This window comes from Phacochoerus africanus, chromosome 4, assembly GCF_016906955.1.
Source record: "Phacochoerus africanus isolate WHEZ1 chromosome 4, ROS_Pafr_v1, whole genome shotgun sequence".
Taxonomy (NCBI): Eukaryota; Metazoa; Chordata; class Mammalia; order Artiodactyla; family Suidae; genus Phacochoerus; species Phacochoerus africanus.
Genome location: NC_062547.1, coordinates 103680464 through 103700809, shown reverse-complemented (window position 1 = coordinate 103700809; position 20346 = coordinate 103680464). Strand labels below are relative to the sequence as shown.

General features: G+C 39.2%; 1 protein-coding gene across 1 annotated transcript in view; it reads right to left on the bottom strand.

Moving 5' to 3' along the window:
• LNPEP (leucyl and cystinyl aminopeptidase) overlaps window positions 1-20346 on the bottom strand; it is a 97368-nt gene that overhangs the window by 51679 nt on the left and 25343 nt on the right. The window contains exons 2-4 of the mRNA XM_047778350.1: window positions 7292-8132; window positions 1731-1869; window positions 304-432 (exon numbers count right to left, since the gene is read on the bottom strand). Coding sequence (XP_047634306.1) covers window positions 304-432; window positions 1731-1869; window positions 7292-8132 — 1109 coding nt within the window. The remainder of the gene's footprint in view (window positions 1-303; window positions 433-1730; window positions 1870-7291; window positions 8133-20346) is intronic.

Genomic DNA, 20346 nt, shown 5'->3' with positions numbered 1-20346 from the left:
TGTGGCTGGCAGCTGCAGCTGCGAGCCCTGGGAACTTCCATATGTGCAGGCGTGGCACTAAAAAATAAAAAATTTTCTTATAAAAGTAAAATTCAAAGAAACAAAAATTGTTGATTCTTTTAGGTATTCAATTAATAACAGTAAATAACAACTAAGCGAAAAGTATCATTTCTGGTATAAAATGTCAAGAGTTGTTATCCAAAAGCTTGTTTGCTTTCAAAAAGCAGTTATCAGAAATCATGAAAGAATTCTTCTCAATCTCCTGTGAAACAGGTTTTCAAGACAATTACCACAACAACATACCAGAGTTCCATTTACGTCCTGACTCAGGTTCTTCAACTCCCCGACAATGAAAGCAACCAGGTAAGTGCTCATCTTCACACTCTCAAAAAACTCATCCTGAACAAGTCCATCTTCCATGACTGATGACTTCTATAAGCAAAAGGGAAAACAACAATTCTATAACCATGGGAATAAATGTCAATGACAAATAAACTGAGAAACTGAAAATTCAAATAGGAAATAAGTAGTGAAGATGTTAGCATAGTTTAGTCTCTCTGCACAAGTTTCTAAACGGCATGGTCCTCAGACTCAGTCTATTCCACCATTCTTCATCATGAGGACATACTAAGTAGAGTAAGAATCCTTAGGAAGTTTTAGTCACAAAAAACATGGCTTTAAGTAAATGTAAGTTAGGCACAGTGGCTCTGTTTTGCCCCTTGAAAACACCACCCAAACCCAAATCCTTCCTTATGACCAAGAATACTTCACTATATTGCTACAAATACATTTACACAGGAGGAGCTACAGCTGGTTAATCACTCCACATTACCTGAAATGGCTTCAGAAAGTATGCTGTTGATGATCACAAGAAGGCTTGGTGGGACCAAAGGGGTAAGACACTAGAGAAATCTGCAGTAGACCCAAGATGAGGAAATGTGGGCCACCTTGCAGGATTTTCTGACCATGAATTGAAAATAAGCCTTGAGATACTAGGCAAGTAAGTATTCCAGCTCTCTGAGAGAAAGATAAAGTGAAGAGTACAGCTAGGAGTGGAGCTGTTAAAGTGACATCCATGCTCAAGGACAGACCATGTCCTCTCCTCCCCACAAGGGCTGTCTCCATATTCTGTCAGATGTGGCTGCTCCTGCCCCCAAACACATGGGTTCTCAGAGGCTCCTGTCAGTCAGGAGCTCTCAGGTGTAACAAAGGGACCCCTAAGTTCTGTCAAGCATAAAAACAATTCAGCCTGGTTTCACCCTCACTGCTTCCCATGCAGAGCTCACATCCAAGAAAGACGTCCCTGTTCTTGTTAAACCTCCAGGTTACAATACTCATTTTTCAATAACCAATAAAACACCAAGGTCAGTCACGATTGAATAGTATCAAATATCACTATTTAGAATAGCAGATTCACTGTGTCTCAGGAAATATCACTGTGCTCTTTAGGAGTTCAGAGTATTAACATTTGTGGAACCTTAGTACAGAGCACACACTTCCTATTTCCTGCCCATACATTCCACATCCAGTCTTTCTCTTTCCTCAAGTACACCCCAGGCTGAATTCCCAACTGATTCCAATACATATTTTAACTTTCATTTGAGCATTTTAAGAAAGCCTGAGAATATCTATGATTCTAATCATTCTCAACAGTACGGCAAAGAAGAATTCAAGTGTTCAAAACAAAGAGATCCACTCAAAGATTTTACATTCGAGGAACAAAACAGTACCTTAGGCATATTTGATAAAGCAGTGTATTGCTCATCCCTTACGATCCTGATGATAAATGTGGCTTTAAATGCTGGTTCATCAAAACAAGGAAAAGCAGATCTTGCTGCCAAGGGTTCAAACTGAGTTGCTGCAAAGTACCTAAAACAAATGCAAAGCCATCCAATAGTTATTGAGCACCTACTATTCAAAGCACTGCTAAGTTCTAGGGATACTAAGATAAATATCACGAAATCACAGTTAATAAAGGATATGCTATCGACCAGGGGAGGCAGAGGTTATACAACGGACAGAAATTTGTCAAGCTGCAAATCATGTCCTAACAGTGAGAACAAAGCTGTGGAAACAAAGGATAGAAAACAAATTCTGCCGAGAGGTAGAGACACTGTAAGGAAACTGGTGCCAAAATATGAAGAGGGCCTTAAAAAATGAGGAATATTTGAAAAGATATAGAAGGGAAGGGAGTACAATCTAGAAAGCTAGGAAGCACAAGGAAAGACAGGGCAGTGCATGTTCAGGGACTGGGGCTGATGATTAAGGCACCAAAGAGAGGCTACAGTGGGCCAGTGAGGTCGTCAAAAAGTTTCTGATAAAAGATCAGTATGAGAGGTGGTCATCCATTGCCATTAATTATCTGTACACAATATGGCTTGATAACACTCAACTGCAAAATCACAATTTGCACTTTCATGAAGACTGAAAGAACTAGGTGTCCTAGAGTATGCTGGTTTCCTTTACTCTCTTCAGAAATGAATTACAAAACTTTCCTCTCCCTCCTATAGCACAGTGACAACACTTGAGACTTTATAAGTCCTCAATTAAAGGTGGGGGAAAAAGCATGAAGATGAGAAATGCAGATCTTCAATTATGCAGAGAAATAAAACAGACCTGCATTTGGGAAAACATCTAAACATGGCCACAGAGTAATCAGAACAAGTGTGGCCTTGGTGTGCACGTATCAGGTACCAGTCAATATGGTACAGATACAGCAACCGCTTTGGACATGACAGGCTCAAGTGATTAGGGCTTAGTTTCCACTTTTAAAAGACAAGTAGAAAAGAGTGGTGAGATTTAAGGTCAGAAGACCCCAATTCTGCAATTTAACAGTCATATGACTTCAGGCAAATCAATGACCTACATCTAATTTCTTTATTTGTTAAATGAAGCGGGTTTTTTTTTTTTTTTTTTCCTGGTCTTTTTAGGGCTGCACCCATGGCACATGGAGGTTCCCAGGCCAGGGGTCGAATTGGAGCTGTAGCCACCGGCCTATACCACAGCCACAGCAATGCAGGATCCAAGCTGTGTGTGTAACTTACACCACATCTCACAGCAACACCCTTTCCACTGAGCAAGGCCAGTGTCCTCATGGATACTAGTCAGGTTTGTTAACCATTGAAATTATGACGAGAACTCCTATTTGTTAACTTAGGATCAAGGTAAAATCCCCTACCAAACCCTTAGGGTTTTTGCTAGAACCAAGTAAGACTAATCATAAAAATGACCACTTGGATGCCATAAACTGCTGTATGGACGTTTACTATAAATAGTAGAAAGTTATAGCTCTTCCTTCATACTTAAAATTATCATACTTTTGGAGTTCCCGTCGTGGCACAGTGGTTAACGAATCTGACTAGGAACCATGAGGTTGCGGGTTCGGTCCCTGCCCTTGCTCAGTGGGTTAACGATCCGGCGTTGCTGTGAGCTGTGGTGTAGGTTGCAGACGCGGCTCGGATCCCGCGTTGCTGTGGCTCTGGCGTAGGCCGGTGGCTACAGCTCCAATTCAACCCCTAGCCTGGGAACCTCCATATGCCGCAGGAGCGGCCCAAGAAATAGCAAAAAGACAAAAAAAAAAAAAATTTATCATACTTTTGTCCTAGTAAGGATTTGCCCAAATAACTCTTTCCTAGGGTAAACTGCAAGAATGACAGCAATCAACATACATGAAACAATTTAAACATATTATGGTTCTAATATTCCATTTCTTTACCTAACTCCCCAATTCTTATTCAGTTAAGAGAAGATTTTGGGAGAGGGCCACAAGGGACCACATTATAAAGTCTGATGACATCCATACTATTCTTATGAGAGTCTATCTGGGCAATCATTACGGATTAAAATTGGATCATGATGTTCTGAGACAAATAAAACCTTAAATTATTGCTAAAAGAGATGCAATAAAAACTATCTTACGCAGAGGTCCCTTTAAAAAGGGAGACTTACAATCTATCCAATCTAAGCTGAATACCTCAAGCTTGTTCTGTCATTAGTGATTATACAGCATTTGCTTTCAGAAATATTAGTTGCAGTTTGAGCACTACCTCTAGTGGCACTGAAAATAATGCTGAGTTAGCTGAGGGTCAGGTAAGAGAACTCTAAGCACTGGAGATAACAGTGGGTAAAGAAGTGGTGTGAACTAAGGAGGCAGTGCACCACAGTGGTTAAGGATGTGGCCTGTGTATTGAAATGACAGGGTTTGAGTTCCCCCTCTGCTATTTGGTAGCCACAAGATGCTGAATGAGTCACTTCATGTGCCTCTACTTCCTCATCTGTCAAGTGAATAAAATATCCACCTCTTAGTGAGTTTGACAGGGTAAAAGACTAAACAAATAAAAGTGGTTGGAACAGTTCCTAGCACTTCAGTTCTCAAGTAAATACGGGGTGCCATTATCACTGGAATTTAGGAAAAGCACACATGAAGTTCATTAAGGCAGGTAAGGGTTGTGAGAAAACAACAACAACAAAAAAATGGCCCAGGTCTGGAAAGATCTTCAACTAAATCCTGTTGAAATAAAGAACTGTAAAGGGTCATCATCAACCAAAGCCCAACATAGTCAGACCTGTACTTCTGGAAATACGAGTCTGACAGCAGTGTGAAAGATGGGAGGAGTGAGAGGAGCGGGGGAAAGCTGTGGTGTGGTCCGAGGTCATGCGGGGGGGTCCAGTTAAGAGGATGCCTCAGGAGTTCAAGAAAAAGACACTGAGAGATGGAAGGACAAAGAAATAAAACATGTCCCCATCCCAAATTTGTTTACTAGTTCTTTTAGTATCAGTTTGTTACCCAGGATCTTAAGTCTACTGTCAACAACTTCTCGATTTAACTGCAAGGTTACTGATCATTTCCATCTCTTAGATGACATGGGTAAAAAAGTTCCTTTTCTATAAGCAGTGTCAGTATGACTGACATTTACATATACTCTGATTTTCCATGCGATAAGGAATATATCCCTTAATTACTTTATTTGCCTGCGTTGAATTACAGTTTTCAGACATCTTGAAAGGTGTAAATAATCTTCTAAACTTTTATCTTGCATCAATGTATACAATCATGCGGGGCATTCATTTTACTGAACCAAGTAGGTTAATGGATTTATATATTACTTAGTAGCAAGGTTTCACAGACTAATTTATTTTTATAGATTTTAAAAGTACCACTTTAAAAAAATATTCCACGTTTTAATTTTAAGAATCTGTCTTCCATTTTTCTAGCCTGTTCCACAACTCAATCCAGCCCACAGCAAGAGTCGACAAGTGAATATATCCAAAACCAACTCGTTCTACCATGCATTTATTCTTCCCATTATACACAGGCAGGTACAAAAGAATCCAAGGGCAATAATCTGATTGGAAGAGATGACTAGGGGACTTGTCTTCAAGGTTTGTTTGTATACCAAGAACATCGTTTTTGATGTATACCCTATAAGCCCTCCAGATGATGGACATTATCGAAGAAGTAAAGCCAAGAAGCCCCAATCTACCATTGCAATTATAAATTTATTTTTCATATCAGATCTCATGGCAAGAGCCAACATGCCATTTATTTTAAAAGTATTACATTAAGGGGAAAAAGAAAAATTACTTATCTGAATAGGACTGCAGATCTTCCTTTTTCTCTTTCTCTACTCTAGAAGCATCAAAAAACTTAGGATAAATTTAAAATATTCATTCCTATTTTTCTCTCTTTTTTTTTTTTGTCCTTTTTAGGGCCACACCTGCAGCATATGGAGGTTCCCAGGCTGGGGGTCTAATCGGAGCTGTTGCTGCTGGCCTATGCCAGAGCCACAGCAACACCAGATCCGAGCCATGTCTGCGACCTACACCACAGCTCACGGCAACGCCGGATCCTCAACCCACGGAGTGAGGCCATGGATGGAACCCGCAACCCCATGGTTCCTAGTTGGATTCGTTTCCACTGTGCCACGATGGGAACTCCTCTATTTTTCTCAATACACCAATATACACTAGCCAAATGGCCATCATCAGTAATTCACATACTGGCTTACAAAGGAATATGAGAGAATGCTCCAATGCATTAAGACGATCTGACAAGGGCTTTGTACATGTAAGAGAACTGACAGGATTGCTACTTAATAACCCAGTGAAAGATGCACTGCATCTTTCCAGAAATCCAACTTGTATCTATGAATGCTAAGACTTAAGTACAAAATATATAGCCTAAATAGAGAGTTGAATTATGTTTTTAAGTCACTTTTTGAAATTAAGTTTCTCCTAGATTTCTTTTTTTTTAAATTTCCATCAGACAGCATTCCCATCATGGCTCAGTGCTAACGAACCTAACTAGGATCCATGAGTAAGCGGGTTTGATCCCTGACCTCAGTCAGTAGGTCGAGGATCTGGTGTTGCCACAAGCTGTGGTGTAGGTCACAGACGTGTCTCAGATCCCATGTTGCTGTGGCTGTGCCGTAGGCTGGCAGCTGTAGCTGTGATTAGACTCCTAGCCTGGGGAATTCCTTATGCTATGGGTGTGACCCTAAAAAGCAATGAAATAAAATAAAATTTGCATCAGAAATCCAAAACAGAGAGTTCCCATTGTGGTGCAGCAGAAATGAATCCGACTAGTATCCATGAGGATGTGGGTTTGATCTCTGGCCTTGCTCAGTGTGTCGGGGATCCAGGGATGTGGTGGCTATGGTGTTAGGCACGCAGCTGTAGCTCCTATTTGACTCCTACCCTGGGAACTTTCATATGCTGCTAGTGCGGCCTAAAAAGAAAAAATAATAATAATAAAATAGAATAAAGAAATTCAAAACAGAGTGGCATTAAAAAAAACCCAGGAAATAATAGGGATACTAAGGATGATATATGTATGTATACACTACTTCATACTTTATTTCAATAAGCACCTCCTAAAGTTTTACATAATACAAAATTAAGTCTTAAAAAATAATCCCTATTTTTGTTTACTCTGCTTCCCACAGAGATCTTGCAAGGTGGATAGAAAACTGGATTCATTTAATAATATCTGAAAAGCTCGAGATAACTTGAGTTTTTGTGATAGACAATGTAACTGATATAATCTTTATCCATTTCCTTCCGTCAGCATGTTCCTAGCCCCACCATGACATACGTTATATATGATACATGCTCAAGGCTTGGGCTAAGAGAGAAATAGTGTACTCTTTCAAGATACCATTCCACTACTTTTCACATAACCTCTGAAATTTAAAAAGAATTGCAGTTACTGTCTCTGGTGTGGGCAAAGGGATCCATACCACAGAAATCGTCAGAAAGCAAAGAAGAAGAATCATTTAGGAGGGCTACATACTTTTTCTGATTATTTTCATCTGCGTAGGAGATGCCATAAAACCCATAGTAAGAACTAGATATATTGGACGAATACTCTATCTTCAAGGTGTAATTGTGTCCTTCAAGAAGGGCCTCGGGGGCAACAATGGCAATCTGTTCATGAAATGGATATTCCAGGACCTCGACCTGTTTTTCTTGGCTTGAAACTGCTGACACAAAGGTCACTCTTGAAATATTATGGCCTGTGCTGTGAAGAATGATATTCCATGTGGCCTGAAGAGCTTGAAGGGAAATCGCCACAGAACCCTTGAATGTCATTGAGGTTAGGTTTGGGTGGAGGTTAAGTTCATAGCGTACTGGCATGATGGCAGTGGGAAGCCTGACTTGTGCCCATGGAAACAACTTCCCATTTGTTGCAAGTGGCTGAATTAGTCCCAGTGATTGGTTTTTTTTATGGCAGCCTTCTTTGGTAAAGGTACATCTGGGCAGTAGATAAATCACCATGATTACAGAAACGGCAACCACAATGACAAAAGCACAGACCACCATGGTCCTCACAGAGGGTACTGAACAAGTCCCATCTGAGTTCTGCCTGTAACCAGTTGCACTGTTCCGAAGGCCTGAGCTTCTGTTCATGAAGGACATGCCCAGCAGCTTCGCAGAAGACTCATAATCTTCTTCGTCCTCATCCATCTCATGCTCACCAAGGCCCCGCACCAGCAGTCGTGAACCCCGGGGCTCATACTCCACCTCATCAGGCTCTAGAGGATGTAAACAAGGCTCTTTGGCTAAATCCACCACATCTGGTTCTTCCTCAAACATGCTGTTTTCAATCATATTCCTGGGGAGCTGAAGCCGATCTAAAAAACCAAAACATAAGGACCAGGCTCAGAGTTATTATTAATAATAATAATAATAATAATGTCTATTAGCAAGACCACATTTAACCTAAGAATTTTCCTTTTTAATCACTAAGACTTATTTCCATCCCAGAGCCACTGAATTAAATAAGACACATAATTTTCTTGGATCACCTATTAAAAACTCAAGCAAAGATAAGAGTATATCATGTCATGAAACAAGAAAGCTGAAGAAACAGGCTAGTATTAAAAAAAGGCAGCTGAGATTAAATACTAGTTTCATTAATATACTCCTTAATAACAACCTGGGCACTTGTCCTGAGCTTCAGGGGACCCTGCTTGGCAGGTCTCTGGCTGTGCTGGGCTGTGTTGATCCCACACAGAGTGCGGAGACTTACTCACAGTCCATGTCCCTCTTCTGCAGTCTGGGCACCAGAACCCTCAGAATTCCTGCCTAAAAGTCTCAAGACTCCTTCTAGGGTCTTGATAGGTCTCTTCTCTGAGTCCCAGCTTCCTAGGGAGGACTGCACCTAGAATTCCCATTTACAGTCTTAAATGATGGCTAAGCAACAGCCTGGGTTACTTCTTCCCCTGTGGAAAAGGGATGTTCCTGTCCCACAGCAAACTGCAAGTGGCTAATTACGTAGGGAATTTCCATAATCAAGAAATAATAAGAGTTTCTGCTGTGGTGCAGTAGGTTAGGAATCCGGCTGCAGTGGCTTGGGTTGCTGCAGAGGCATGGGTTCTATCCCAGCCTGGAGCAGCCAGTTAAAGGACCCAGCATTGCTGTAGTGGCTGCAGAGGTCACAACCCTGGCTTGGATTCAATCCCTGACCTGGGAACTTCCATATGCCCTGGGTGTGGCCACTTCAAAAATATTAATAAAAAATAAGACAAAAGAACTATAAAAATCCAATGAAAGTACAATCTAACCTGTCTTTTCATGCATTCATAAGTACCACAGATTCCCCTCTGTAATAACCGTATCATACACCATGAGTGTAAATGGATTTGGGGCAGGGTAGTGGTTTTTAAAACAGCAACAAAAAGCCTGTACTCTCCAACTTGCCAAGAATCACCAAGAAAAAAAAGACTCCAAAAGCAGAAGGGGAGTTCCCATCATGGAACAGTGGTTAACGAATCTGACTAGGAACCATGAGGTTGCAGGTTCGATCCCTGGCCTTGCTCAGTGGGTTAAGGATCCGCCACTGCCATGAGCTGTGGTGTAGGTCACAGATGCAGCTCAGATCCTGCATTGCTGTGGCTATGGTGTAGGCTGGCAGCTATAGCTCCGATTAGACCCCTAGCCTAGAAACCTCCATATGCAGTGAGTGTGGCTCTTAAAAGACAAAAAAAAAAAAAAAAAAGCAGAGGGGTAAATAATCATGTATAGATCAATAATTCTTAGGGCTAGGTCAAAAGTTTGATAACTGAAACCCCCATTAACCTTTCCCTACAAGGTACTTAATACATACAACTTCTAAGCCTCACAATAATCCTGTAAAATGGCAAGAATGTAACAATTTCAGACATGAGAAAACAAACAAACAAAAATAACCAGGAGTTAATTTTTCTTCACAAAGTCAGTTATTTAGTCATAAAATTGATACCAGAGCTCAGGTCTAAAAATCCGATTCCAAATTTTAGATTCTCTCCATTATTATATTGCATCCCCCTACTCGACTAACTCAAAAGGATGAAAGCTTGTACCTCAATTATTTCTTTTGTACTTGACAATAAAGTTGCTCAGAGTATTATTTCACCATGAGCAGGGGAAAACCTACATAAAATTAATACCTAGCTTAACAGAAATGCCATGTGTTTAGTGCCTCAATAAATACTAAGTAAACAGTGGCAACCCATAACCCATGAAACAAAGTACCACTAAGCAGTACGATAGACTTTAGCATCTTACTACTCTCATTGTGGGCTACAGACCAGAGTATCTGCATCATACAGCTGCTTTTTAGAAGGGCAGACTCTCAAGGCCCTTGCTTGAATTTGAATTTTGACAAATCCTCAGGAGATTTATGCACACGTAGTGTGAGAAGCACTGGTCCAAGCCGTCCATGGTTAGGTCCTGGGCAGCACCGGGCAATGCATTCCTGCGTATGCTCTGCCACCCCACACTGCTCACTATTCTGAGACAAGCCAGGCTGCTCTTCTATGTCATCTTCCACAGGTCTATTTTCCTCTCTGTTCCCTTTGCATGCAAGGTCCTCATTTCTCCCACCCCGTCCACCTGGTGAACACTTGTGATTCCGTAACTCATCTTAACTTGCTATAGTGCAAATTAATAAAAGTTATTTTCTTTTTGTTTCCCCTTTCTCTTTATTGCCTTTCAGAAAGTACACTTTCATGTCATATCCTCCCACTCCTTTCTGCTTTGGCGAGCACACAGACTCCAATGAATTTGCCTTTTCCTACCTCCTCTCCATCTAAAATTCATAAAAGCTATGCTGCTTTACAAGTTTTCTTTGAATAAAACTTTTAATCACTTCCTGGGTGTATGGGTTTGGCAATATGCCATTTATCCATCTCCTATGAATGTTATGCTTTGGGAATTTAATCTCCTAAACATCCTATAGTACCCCACCCTCTTGTGACATAATTTTGTTTTGTTTTGATAGTTAATTATGTTTGGGGGTCATTTACTTCATTAATAGGGCAAATGCTGCTGTAATTAAACTTAAAACTTTTTTTTTTTTGAACACTTAGTGGTTAGAACTTTTCTGTGGTAGTTTTTAAGTATCTGGAACAGTGCTGTAGATTAGTTGCTTAACTTGCTTTTTCATTTTAAAACATCTGAAAGGCCTTTCTGACATTTTTTACCTCATATGGGAAGGTTATGTTCTCTTAGCCATTTGCCCACTGTTCTATTCCATGTCAGAGCTGATAGACAACTATGGGGTCTCAGCAGTATGGTTTTATTTAATAAATTTCTAAACTAACTCTAGGTATACTCTCAGCTTAATATTAGGAGCATTCCCATACCTGAATTCTACCCCCTTCAAACTTTGTTTCTCTGTTTTTGATTCCTCAGCTGTGCCCTTTTAAAGCCAAGGGGTATTCTATAGTCTGACCATTTTAGCATCTCCTGTCTGCACTTCATTAATTTCCAATCTTCTGACTAGGGTTTAGTCAGATGCCTACCAACATGCAAGTAACTTAATTATTTATCACCTAGTCAGGTTGATACCTATGTAGAACTTTAATTTTTCAGAAATGGAGCACACATCTGCTGTATCGCGCTGCACATAAGAAGCAAACTTTCATACATGTGTACAATCATATCAAGTAAAAAATATCGAACCAGGGGAAAACGCTTTTTGCAAGTAGTTCATGAAGACTGTACCTCAAGTCTATTTAAGAAATTTTGCTTTGGATTCTTAAGTGAGTACACTTTGATCTCACCATTAAATTTTAATGCAACATATGACTACCCTTTGCTCTAAAGGGATTTATTTGCATTGAAAGAAAGGATTCTAAAGAAACAGGAAATTTTCTAAAACCTCTTAAATCCACACATACAAGCTAACTATAAGCCCAAAGCAAAGAATGTCCTAGTTGAAATATTTCAGTTTTAAATAACATAGGCCCATGTGGTTATAATCTAAGAAAACTGAAGACATTTCTTTTCATCACATATTATGAACTGGTTCTCCTTGATGTTGTCTGGGGACCAGTGCCAAGCTGTAAACTGTTCGCTACCTGTCTGGGACAGGATACAAGTAGAAACATGGTATTTAAAAACCTTTATAGCAAATTGACAGTGATGTTATATCTATTAAATTTAATAATTTTTAAAATGGAGCTAATGTTTTTGTTGTTGTTTGTTTGTTTGTTTTGTCTTTTTGCCTTTTCTAAGGCCGCTCCCTCGGCATATGGAGATTCCCAGGCTAGGGGTCTAATCGGAGCTACAGCTGCTGGCCTACCACAGCCACAGCAACTTGGGATCAAAGCCGTGTCTGCAACCTACACCACAGCTCACGGCAACACCAGATCCTAAACCCACAGAGCGAGGCCAGGTATTGAAGCCTGCAACCTCATGGTTCCTAGTCAGATTCGTTAACCACTGAGCCACGACAGGAACTCCCTTACATGCCTTTTTTCATTTCAGTTTTCCAATGATTCAGTTTTTATATGCTACAAAATGTCTGCAACAGATTTAAAATTAAAAAACAAGGAACCTAATTATTCAGGTCAGATAAAATGAGAAGCAATGGTAATCCAGGTCGATAAAAAGGTAACAATTACGATGGCAGCAGTGAAAGTGAAAAGGAGGGAATGATTACAAGTCACACTAAAGAGTGAGAATTCACTGGAACCGATGCTTTGTTGGGCTGGACGGCCTGTAGCATGGAGAGAGAGGGAAGTGTGTCAATTCCCTATGCATATTCTGGCTTGGATAACTGGAAGAAGGAATGCCATTCCCTGAGATAAGAATATAGGTTTCACATTCTCCCCCTTGTTTTGTGGGGGTGGGGGCTGAGAATGGTGTTATGAGATGGCATTTGATATGAGACGTGATATATTTACTGTACCTGTCAGACAGGCAGGTGGAGATGTTTGATTAATAGCACACTATTAAAAGCCTAACTTTAGACAGAGGTTCAAATCCTGGCTCTTCCACTGACTTCTTGCTCTCAAACAGATTATCAAACACCCCTTAGCTTCAATTTCTTCATCTACGAACATGGAAAACATTACTATCTTGTAAGGATATAAGGGTTATGTTATGTAGGTCTGGACTCAAAAGCAGGATCTGGGTAGAAGATTCCGATTTCAGAACCAGCAGGGTATACGTGATAATTAAAACCTTGCAGATAGGTGAGACTATTGAAAGGGAAGTCAAGTCAGAGTCAGAGGGCATCACCATTTAAGGGTGGGCGGTAAAGGAGACGAGGGAGAATGTACTAGAGGTGGGAAAATCAGGATAATAGAAAGCAGAGGAAGGGTTTCATGAAGAAGGGAGTGGTCAGTGTTAAATGTCCTGGAAAAGCCAAGTACAATGAATCCTAGAGAGGTCCCTAGATTTGGCAACCAGAGAACCAGTGACTTTTACGAGATGCTTTCAGTGGAGTAGTGGGAGTGGAAGGCTGATTTTGGTGGTCAAAAGAAAAAATGAAAAGTTAACAAGGCAAGTACTGTGAGTATTCTTTCAAGGTACGTAACCTGTGTACCAAGAAAAATCAGTGGGTCAAATTAAAAGAAACTATGGCACAGAGAAGAGTTAAATCTCTGTTTCTGTTGTATGTGTTTAAGATAGGACTAACTTAAGCATGTATTTCTGTGAGGAAGGAAAAGCAAAGAAGAACAAAATGTGAAGGTGGAGTAGACAAAAGGAGTGATATTCCAGATGCACAGGAAGACATCACAAGAGCTCCAGCAGGGAGATTAACCTTGATGGGGGCTGGGCAAGCTGGGCACTCTCCTCCTCCAACCCTGCAGGACAGGATGTGGGGTCCGGGAGAAGTGTGTGTTCCGGAGGCAAAGCTGAGGGTGTGAACTGCAGAGAATCTCCATGTTCTCTGTGACCCAGAAGGCAAGGCTGTGTGCCCAGAGCCAGAGGCAGTTGTGGAGAAGACATAGGAGTCTTGAGGAAACAAAGAAAAAGACAGATGTTATGAAAGGGGACCAGGGAGGGGTGACCGCAGGACAAAGCTTGGTTGAGAGTTCAGTAAGCTTACCAGAATTTGTCATACCTCTGGTCTCATTAATGTCTTTAGAGTGCTTAGTCTAAAAGTAGAGAAAGCACATTAGATGTATTTTTACCAGCGTCGCAAATAAAAAATCAAATAAAAAAAAAAAAGCAGAGAAAGCAGATGGTTACTCCAGGGTTAAACATGTACGGAGGATGTGGTGAGAAGCTAAGGGGAAAATGCACAGAAGGTGGTTGCTAGACAGTAACTGATTAACTGAGGAGGGGTTCGATTTAGAAAACAGGACAGAATGTAAAACTATGGCAAACAATATGGTGAGCATCTTAAACTGCTATCACATTTTCTGAGAAAACAAAATGATATGTGATGCATGTTCAAATCAACAAGCCAAAACAACTTTAAAAGAATAAGCCTAAGCTATATAAGGCTTCTTGGGCAGATAAGAGAATTGCTATATTCAATTAGGTACTACAGCAACTTGCTAGCCCTAACAATAAAGGATTATTCTTTTTCTGAGGCCCTATGGCATATCTAAATAGTGCCAAAAGTTCTATGCATGAAATGGCACTTATAGATTCTAGATCATTTCCAAATGGAAACTTTACCAAATTTCTGAGGTGATGGCTAATTACCAAATAAAGTAACTATTTCCCTAATGAATAATCCTCTTTCATCAAAAGATTTTATTTTAAAGAAGTTAAAAAGAAAGCTGAAAGATTAGCATTTATAAGCAATAAAAGGGGATTTTTCTATAAAGGTCTAATCTGACAAAACATTACCCAATGACCAACCCCCTCTTCTCCCAACGCACACAATCAAAGAAAACCTCTTCCTATTAACCCCGATGCCCATGTTAATTTAGATATACCATCTCACAGAATCTCAAGGGCAGTCATTAACAGTGACTAAGTTTTGAAGAAGTTTTAAGTAGTATCTTTCCCTGACACATCCTGTTTGCTTACCACTCAATGTGTAAACAGTGTCATAAAATGCTAACATAGAAAGTCCTGCATACGTTTCCTACTTTTACCACTAACAATTGTGCTTTTCCACAAACCATGTTTAATTTTCCAGTTGACAAGTCCAAAGTCATAACCCAGAAAGTGGGATCCAAGTAAGGTCTTTCTTTCTTCCATTCCCCTCCCCTGACTTTGTCTCCCTTGTAAAGAGAGAAGTGAGTGGATAATTGGAGGTGGGAGGTGGGAAGATCAGAGAGAAATGGTTCCATTCATGAACACCTATTTAGTTTTAAGGGAGACTAAGATTTATTTTTCCCTTTCAAGCTATCCCTAATGTTCACTTCAATACATATAAAAATGCAGTGGGAGACTTCTACTTCCAATATGACAGAGTAATTGGTACCAGACTTTTCCTCCTCTCATAAACAACTACTAAAACGGACAAAATGATGCAATTACTTTCTGGTGCTGGCTAAGAGACAGGGCAGGAAAGGGTGAGCCCACATTTGCTGTAATATTCTCTGCTTTGGAATATTATCCTAACTGTAGTAAAGCAAGCTGGAGTCCAAGGAGAGCAGGGCTGGAAGACAGAGACAGGGTACTGGGAAGAGGGGACCATGGAAGTTTCTATGAAGGTTTCCTGAAAGTCCTTAACCAATGCAGAACATATAACTACGTAGGGCTTACAAAAGCATGGCTGTATTAAGGTTAATATGGAATAGAAATACTAGCAGTCAAAAGGCTTAAGGGAAACAAAGACAGTCTAATGCAGCCTCCACAAAGAAAACTCATTAACACTCTGAGCATCAAACACTGGAAAGACTTTAAGAGCAAAAACATCCTGTAATAAGGCCTATAGACCCACAGTGACAAGGTCTAAAACCAAGCCCTAATAACATTCATAGTAGAAACAGAATCTGGAGGATGAGTCTTGCTAAGTTAGAGGGGTCTGAGAAAAACTTTGAGCTTTCCACAAATCTGCCATAGCAAAATACAAAGCTAAGCCTAAACCAGGTGATTAGCCAGTAACTAAACTGCCTACTAAATAAAAATCAGCACTCTACAGAGCAATTTTTTTTAAAATTCAGTAGCTAAAGTAGGTAAAAGCTTTGGAGCAGCTATTATAAATACATCTCAAAAAGCAGAGGAAAATGGATTTAAAAACAACAACAGAGGAGAATTATGAACAGATGGGGAATCTCAGCAGAAAAACGGAAACTAAAAAAAGAACCAAACGAGGGAAAAAAAATGGAAATTCTAGGACTGAAAGGTTCATTAACTAAAATGAAAAAGACACTAAATGGACTAAATAGTGGATTGGAGATAACAGAAGAAAGACTCTATGAACTTGAAAGATCACCCCCAAATACCAATTTGAGGATTAAAAAGGAAAAAAGAGTTGAATAAAAATGAACACAGCATCAGGGATGTGTGGGCCAGAATGATATGTTCTAACACATTTGTAATAGTAGCCCCATGAGAAAAAAAGCAGAAAAAATAGTTGAAGAAATAATAATTATAACTTTATTAAGTTTGATGGAAACACTATTCACCAGATCCAAAAAGCTCATCAAAATCCAAAGATAGGAGTTCCTGCTGTGATGCAGTGGGTTAAGAATCTGACTTCAGTGGCTTGGGTCTCTGCAAAGGTGCAGATTTGATCCCCTGCCTGGCACAGTGGGTTAAAAGATCCATCAATGCTATAGCTGCAGCATAGGTCGCAGCTGGGGCTTACATTCAATCCCTGACGCAGGAAATTCCATATGCCATGAGAGAGCCCACAAAAAAAAAAAAAAAAAAAAAAAAAAATCAAAAGACAGAAAAGAAAATCATTTACGGCTTCATCATGGTCAAACTACTGAAAACCAAAGATAAAGAAAAAATCTTTAAAGGAGCCTGAAAACACATGTTATATACAGGAGAAAAATAAAGCAAAGAACACTAACTTATTACAACAAGGGGGGGCTATAAGATGGAAGAACAATATTTTTTAAGGGGCTGGAAGAAAAAAAAAGGTCAATCCAGAATTCTATAACCAGTGAAAAATACTTCAAAAACAAGATAACCATATTTTCAAATACATGAAAGCTGACAAAGTTTTTCTCAAAGAGATGTGCACTACAAAAAATTATTTTAAAAAAGGTTCTTCAGGAGTTCCTATTGTGGCTCAGCAGAAACGAATCTGACTAGGAACCATGAGGATGTAGGTTTGATCCCTGGCCTCGATGAGTGGGTTAAGGATCTGGCTATGACCTGTGGTGTAGGTCGCAGATGGGGCTCAGATCTGGTGTTGCTGTGGCTGTAGCATACGCTGGTGGCTACAGTTCTGATTCGACCCCTAGCCTGGGAACGTCCATATGATGCCAGTGTGGCCCTGAAAATAAATAAATAAATAAATAAATAAATAAACAATAAACAAATAAATAAATAAATAAGTTTCTTCAGGGTGGATGGAAATGATAACATATAAAAACTTAGATCTTCAGGAAGGAAAGGATAGAAAAAAGGATGAATAAGTTTTTTAAAAATAAAAACCTTTGGTTTTTATTCTTAGTTTCCTTAATAGACTGTTTTAAAACTATCTGCTTAAAACAAGAATAACATGGGAGAAGTTTTGAACACGTATGGAAATGGAAGATATGACAATAACAACATGAAAAATGGAGAGGCTGAATGAGAATTAAATTTGTGAACTGAGAAGAAAAATGGACATGTCAAGTGAGGAGTAGGAAGTGTGAAAGGTCAGGTATAAAATGTGAAGTGGTACAATTCTGACTATAAACAGGCTTTAATAAGGCAAGGTTGCGTATTATTAGCCCCAGAATAATCAATGAGAAGTAATTTAAAACATGCATAGCCAAGAAACTAATGGAGTAAATAAAATGAAATATTAAAGAATAGCTAATTAACCCAAAAGAAGACATTGGAAGAGAACAGGAACAAAAAACAAAAGGGACAAATGAAAACAATGGCAAAATGGTAGACTTAAATCCAACCACATAAATAATTACATGAAATGTAAGTGGGCAAAACATGCCAACCAAAAGGCAGAAACTGTCACACTTGTATTTTAAGAAAAAGCAAGACTCAACCATACACTGTCTATAAGAAACCTTTAAAATTTAAAGATCCAAATAGGTTAACAAAGTGAATGAAATTTAAAGGAGAAATTCATCAGGATAAGATACCAGTCCTAAATATGTATGTACCTTATAACAAAGCTTCAAAGTTCATGACAATGGCAAAACTCAAGAGAGAAACAGAAACATCAACAACCATAACTGAAGAGCTTACTATCTTTCTCTTCATAATTGATAGAACAAGTAGACAACAAATAAGTAAAATGATAGAATACATAAAAGAAGAGTTCCCACTGTGGCTCAGGGGAAACGAACCTGACTAGTATCCATGAGGACAAAGGTTCTACCCCTGACCTCACTCAGTGGGTTAAGGATCCCACGTTGCTGTAGCTGTGATGTAGGCTGGCAGCTGCAGCTCTGATTTGACCCCTAGCCTGGGAACCTCCATATGATGCAGATGCGGCCCTAAAAAGACAAAAAAAAAAAAAAAAAAAAAAAAACAAACATAAAAGCTATCAACCAAGTTGGCCCAATTAACATTTATAGAACATTACATCAAACAACTACAGAATAAATATGGATCATTCACCAGGATGGACCATATCATGGGCCATAAAATAAATCTCAATAACCTTCAAAAGACTGAAATAGTCTTTTTTGAGATTATGTTCTCTAATCACAATGGAAACAACTAAAGCTCCGTAACAGCACATCTCGGCAATCTCTAGACATCTGGAAAACAGAAAATAAGCTTCTAAATCATCCATGAGTCAAAGAATAAACCACAAGGAATTTAGAAAATACTTGAAATAAATAATAAAAACACAGCATATCAAAAATTGAGAGAAATTTACTGCTTTAAATACCTATATTAAAAAAAGGTTTAAAAAGTCTAAGTTTCCACCCTAAGAAGCTATGAAAGAATAGCAAATTAAGCCTAAGTAAGAAGGAGAAATACCAAAGAGCAGGGCAGAAAACAGAGAAACTATTGACAATTAGAACAAAACATGTGGCTGGAGGTCAAGAAAACAGTGTTATTGGCTCTAATTCACAGCCTCTTAGAAACTGGCCTGAAAATCCACACGTATCAAGGCCTGGTAGATCTCCAAGACCAAATTTTCACTTCTCGAAAGTCTAGTTAGGTTCCTTACAGAGACAGATCAGAACTGGGTCCTGAGCTGGAGACAGCCTCTTTAATAAGCTCAACAGTCTCACATCTAACCCTCTTTGAAGAAGATTCGGCAAATACAAAATCATGTAGCCAGTGATAACACTACTTACACCCAAATTTAGAAAATACATATGTTATCCTCCTCCTTTTAAATTAAAAGAACTAGGGTTTTTTTTTTTTTTTTTTTGAGTATCCAAGTACTTAAAATGGTTTAGAGAGCTACTATTTAAGGAAAATGCTTAGGATCCCTTCAAAAGTAAAAAAGCATTCTTATGCAAAAAACTATACCTAACTCATCTATTTCTGTATTTAGATTTTTTGTATATTTTTTATTTTAAAGGGAAACCCTCTCTCTTTTTTTTTTTTTTTTTTTTTGCTACAGCCACGGCTTGTGGAAGTTCCTGGGCCAGGGATCAAACCCATGCCACAGCAGCAAGCCAAGCCACTGCAGTGACAATGCTGGATCCTTAACCCACTGTGACTCAAGGAACCTCCATGAAACCCCTTCTAAGTTTCCACTTAAAATTTTAACTAAATGCTTCTCAAGAGGAAAATGCAAAAGAAAAAAAAAAAGACCTCATTTTTAAGTATTTGATTTAAAGTATTTTATTTAAGGTTATCACAACTCTGAGCTTCATTATACAGAAATACAACCATCCTGCAGTAGTTCAGGTCATAGTTATGTGAAAAGGATCTTCATAGCTAGCACCTTTATTTCAAATCTTAGTGACCCAATGGCCAAACCTATATATAAAACAAGTCGGTCTCTGGCTCTAAACCATATTTCCACAGATCCCGAAACCACGCACAGTCACCATGTATAGTGCCTGCTCTGCCTCTGACTGATACATGAGACCATCACAAGTTGCAAACATCTCAGTTTCTCACAAGCATGCATGGCTGGCGTGGTCACTTCATCTTTTTTTTGTGCCCGTATTTTGCCCTTTTCACCCCCACTCAGCCCAAAGGCCTCTTTTTTCTTCCTCTTTGATACAACAGTCCAATTTTCTTTTTTTTTTTTTCACCTTTTAAAAATCAATTCAGCTGTTACAGGAATAAATGTCCTACTCTGACCCATTCCACTACTCTCTCTAGCATAGCACTCCATAAAAATAAAGATGCCTCAGTGTTCTCTTAGGATGAAAACGTTAGAAGGATTGCCATAATAAAATGCTTAAATGGGCTCCGAGAAAATAACCCAGTGAGACTTGAACGATACTACTTTACCCCTCTACGGTAACTCTTTGGCCAAGTTATGAAAAGAAACTTGATTTATAGTAAATGTGACATTATCTAAAGTAATCCTGCCAACTTGGAAGATTATCCAGTACAGGCTTGCTT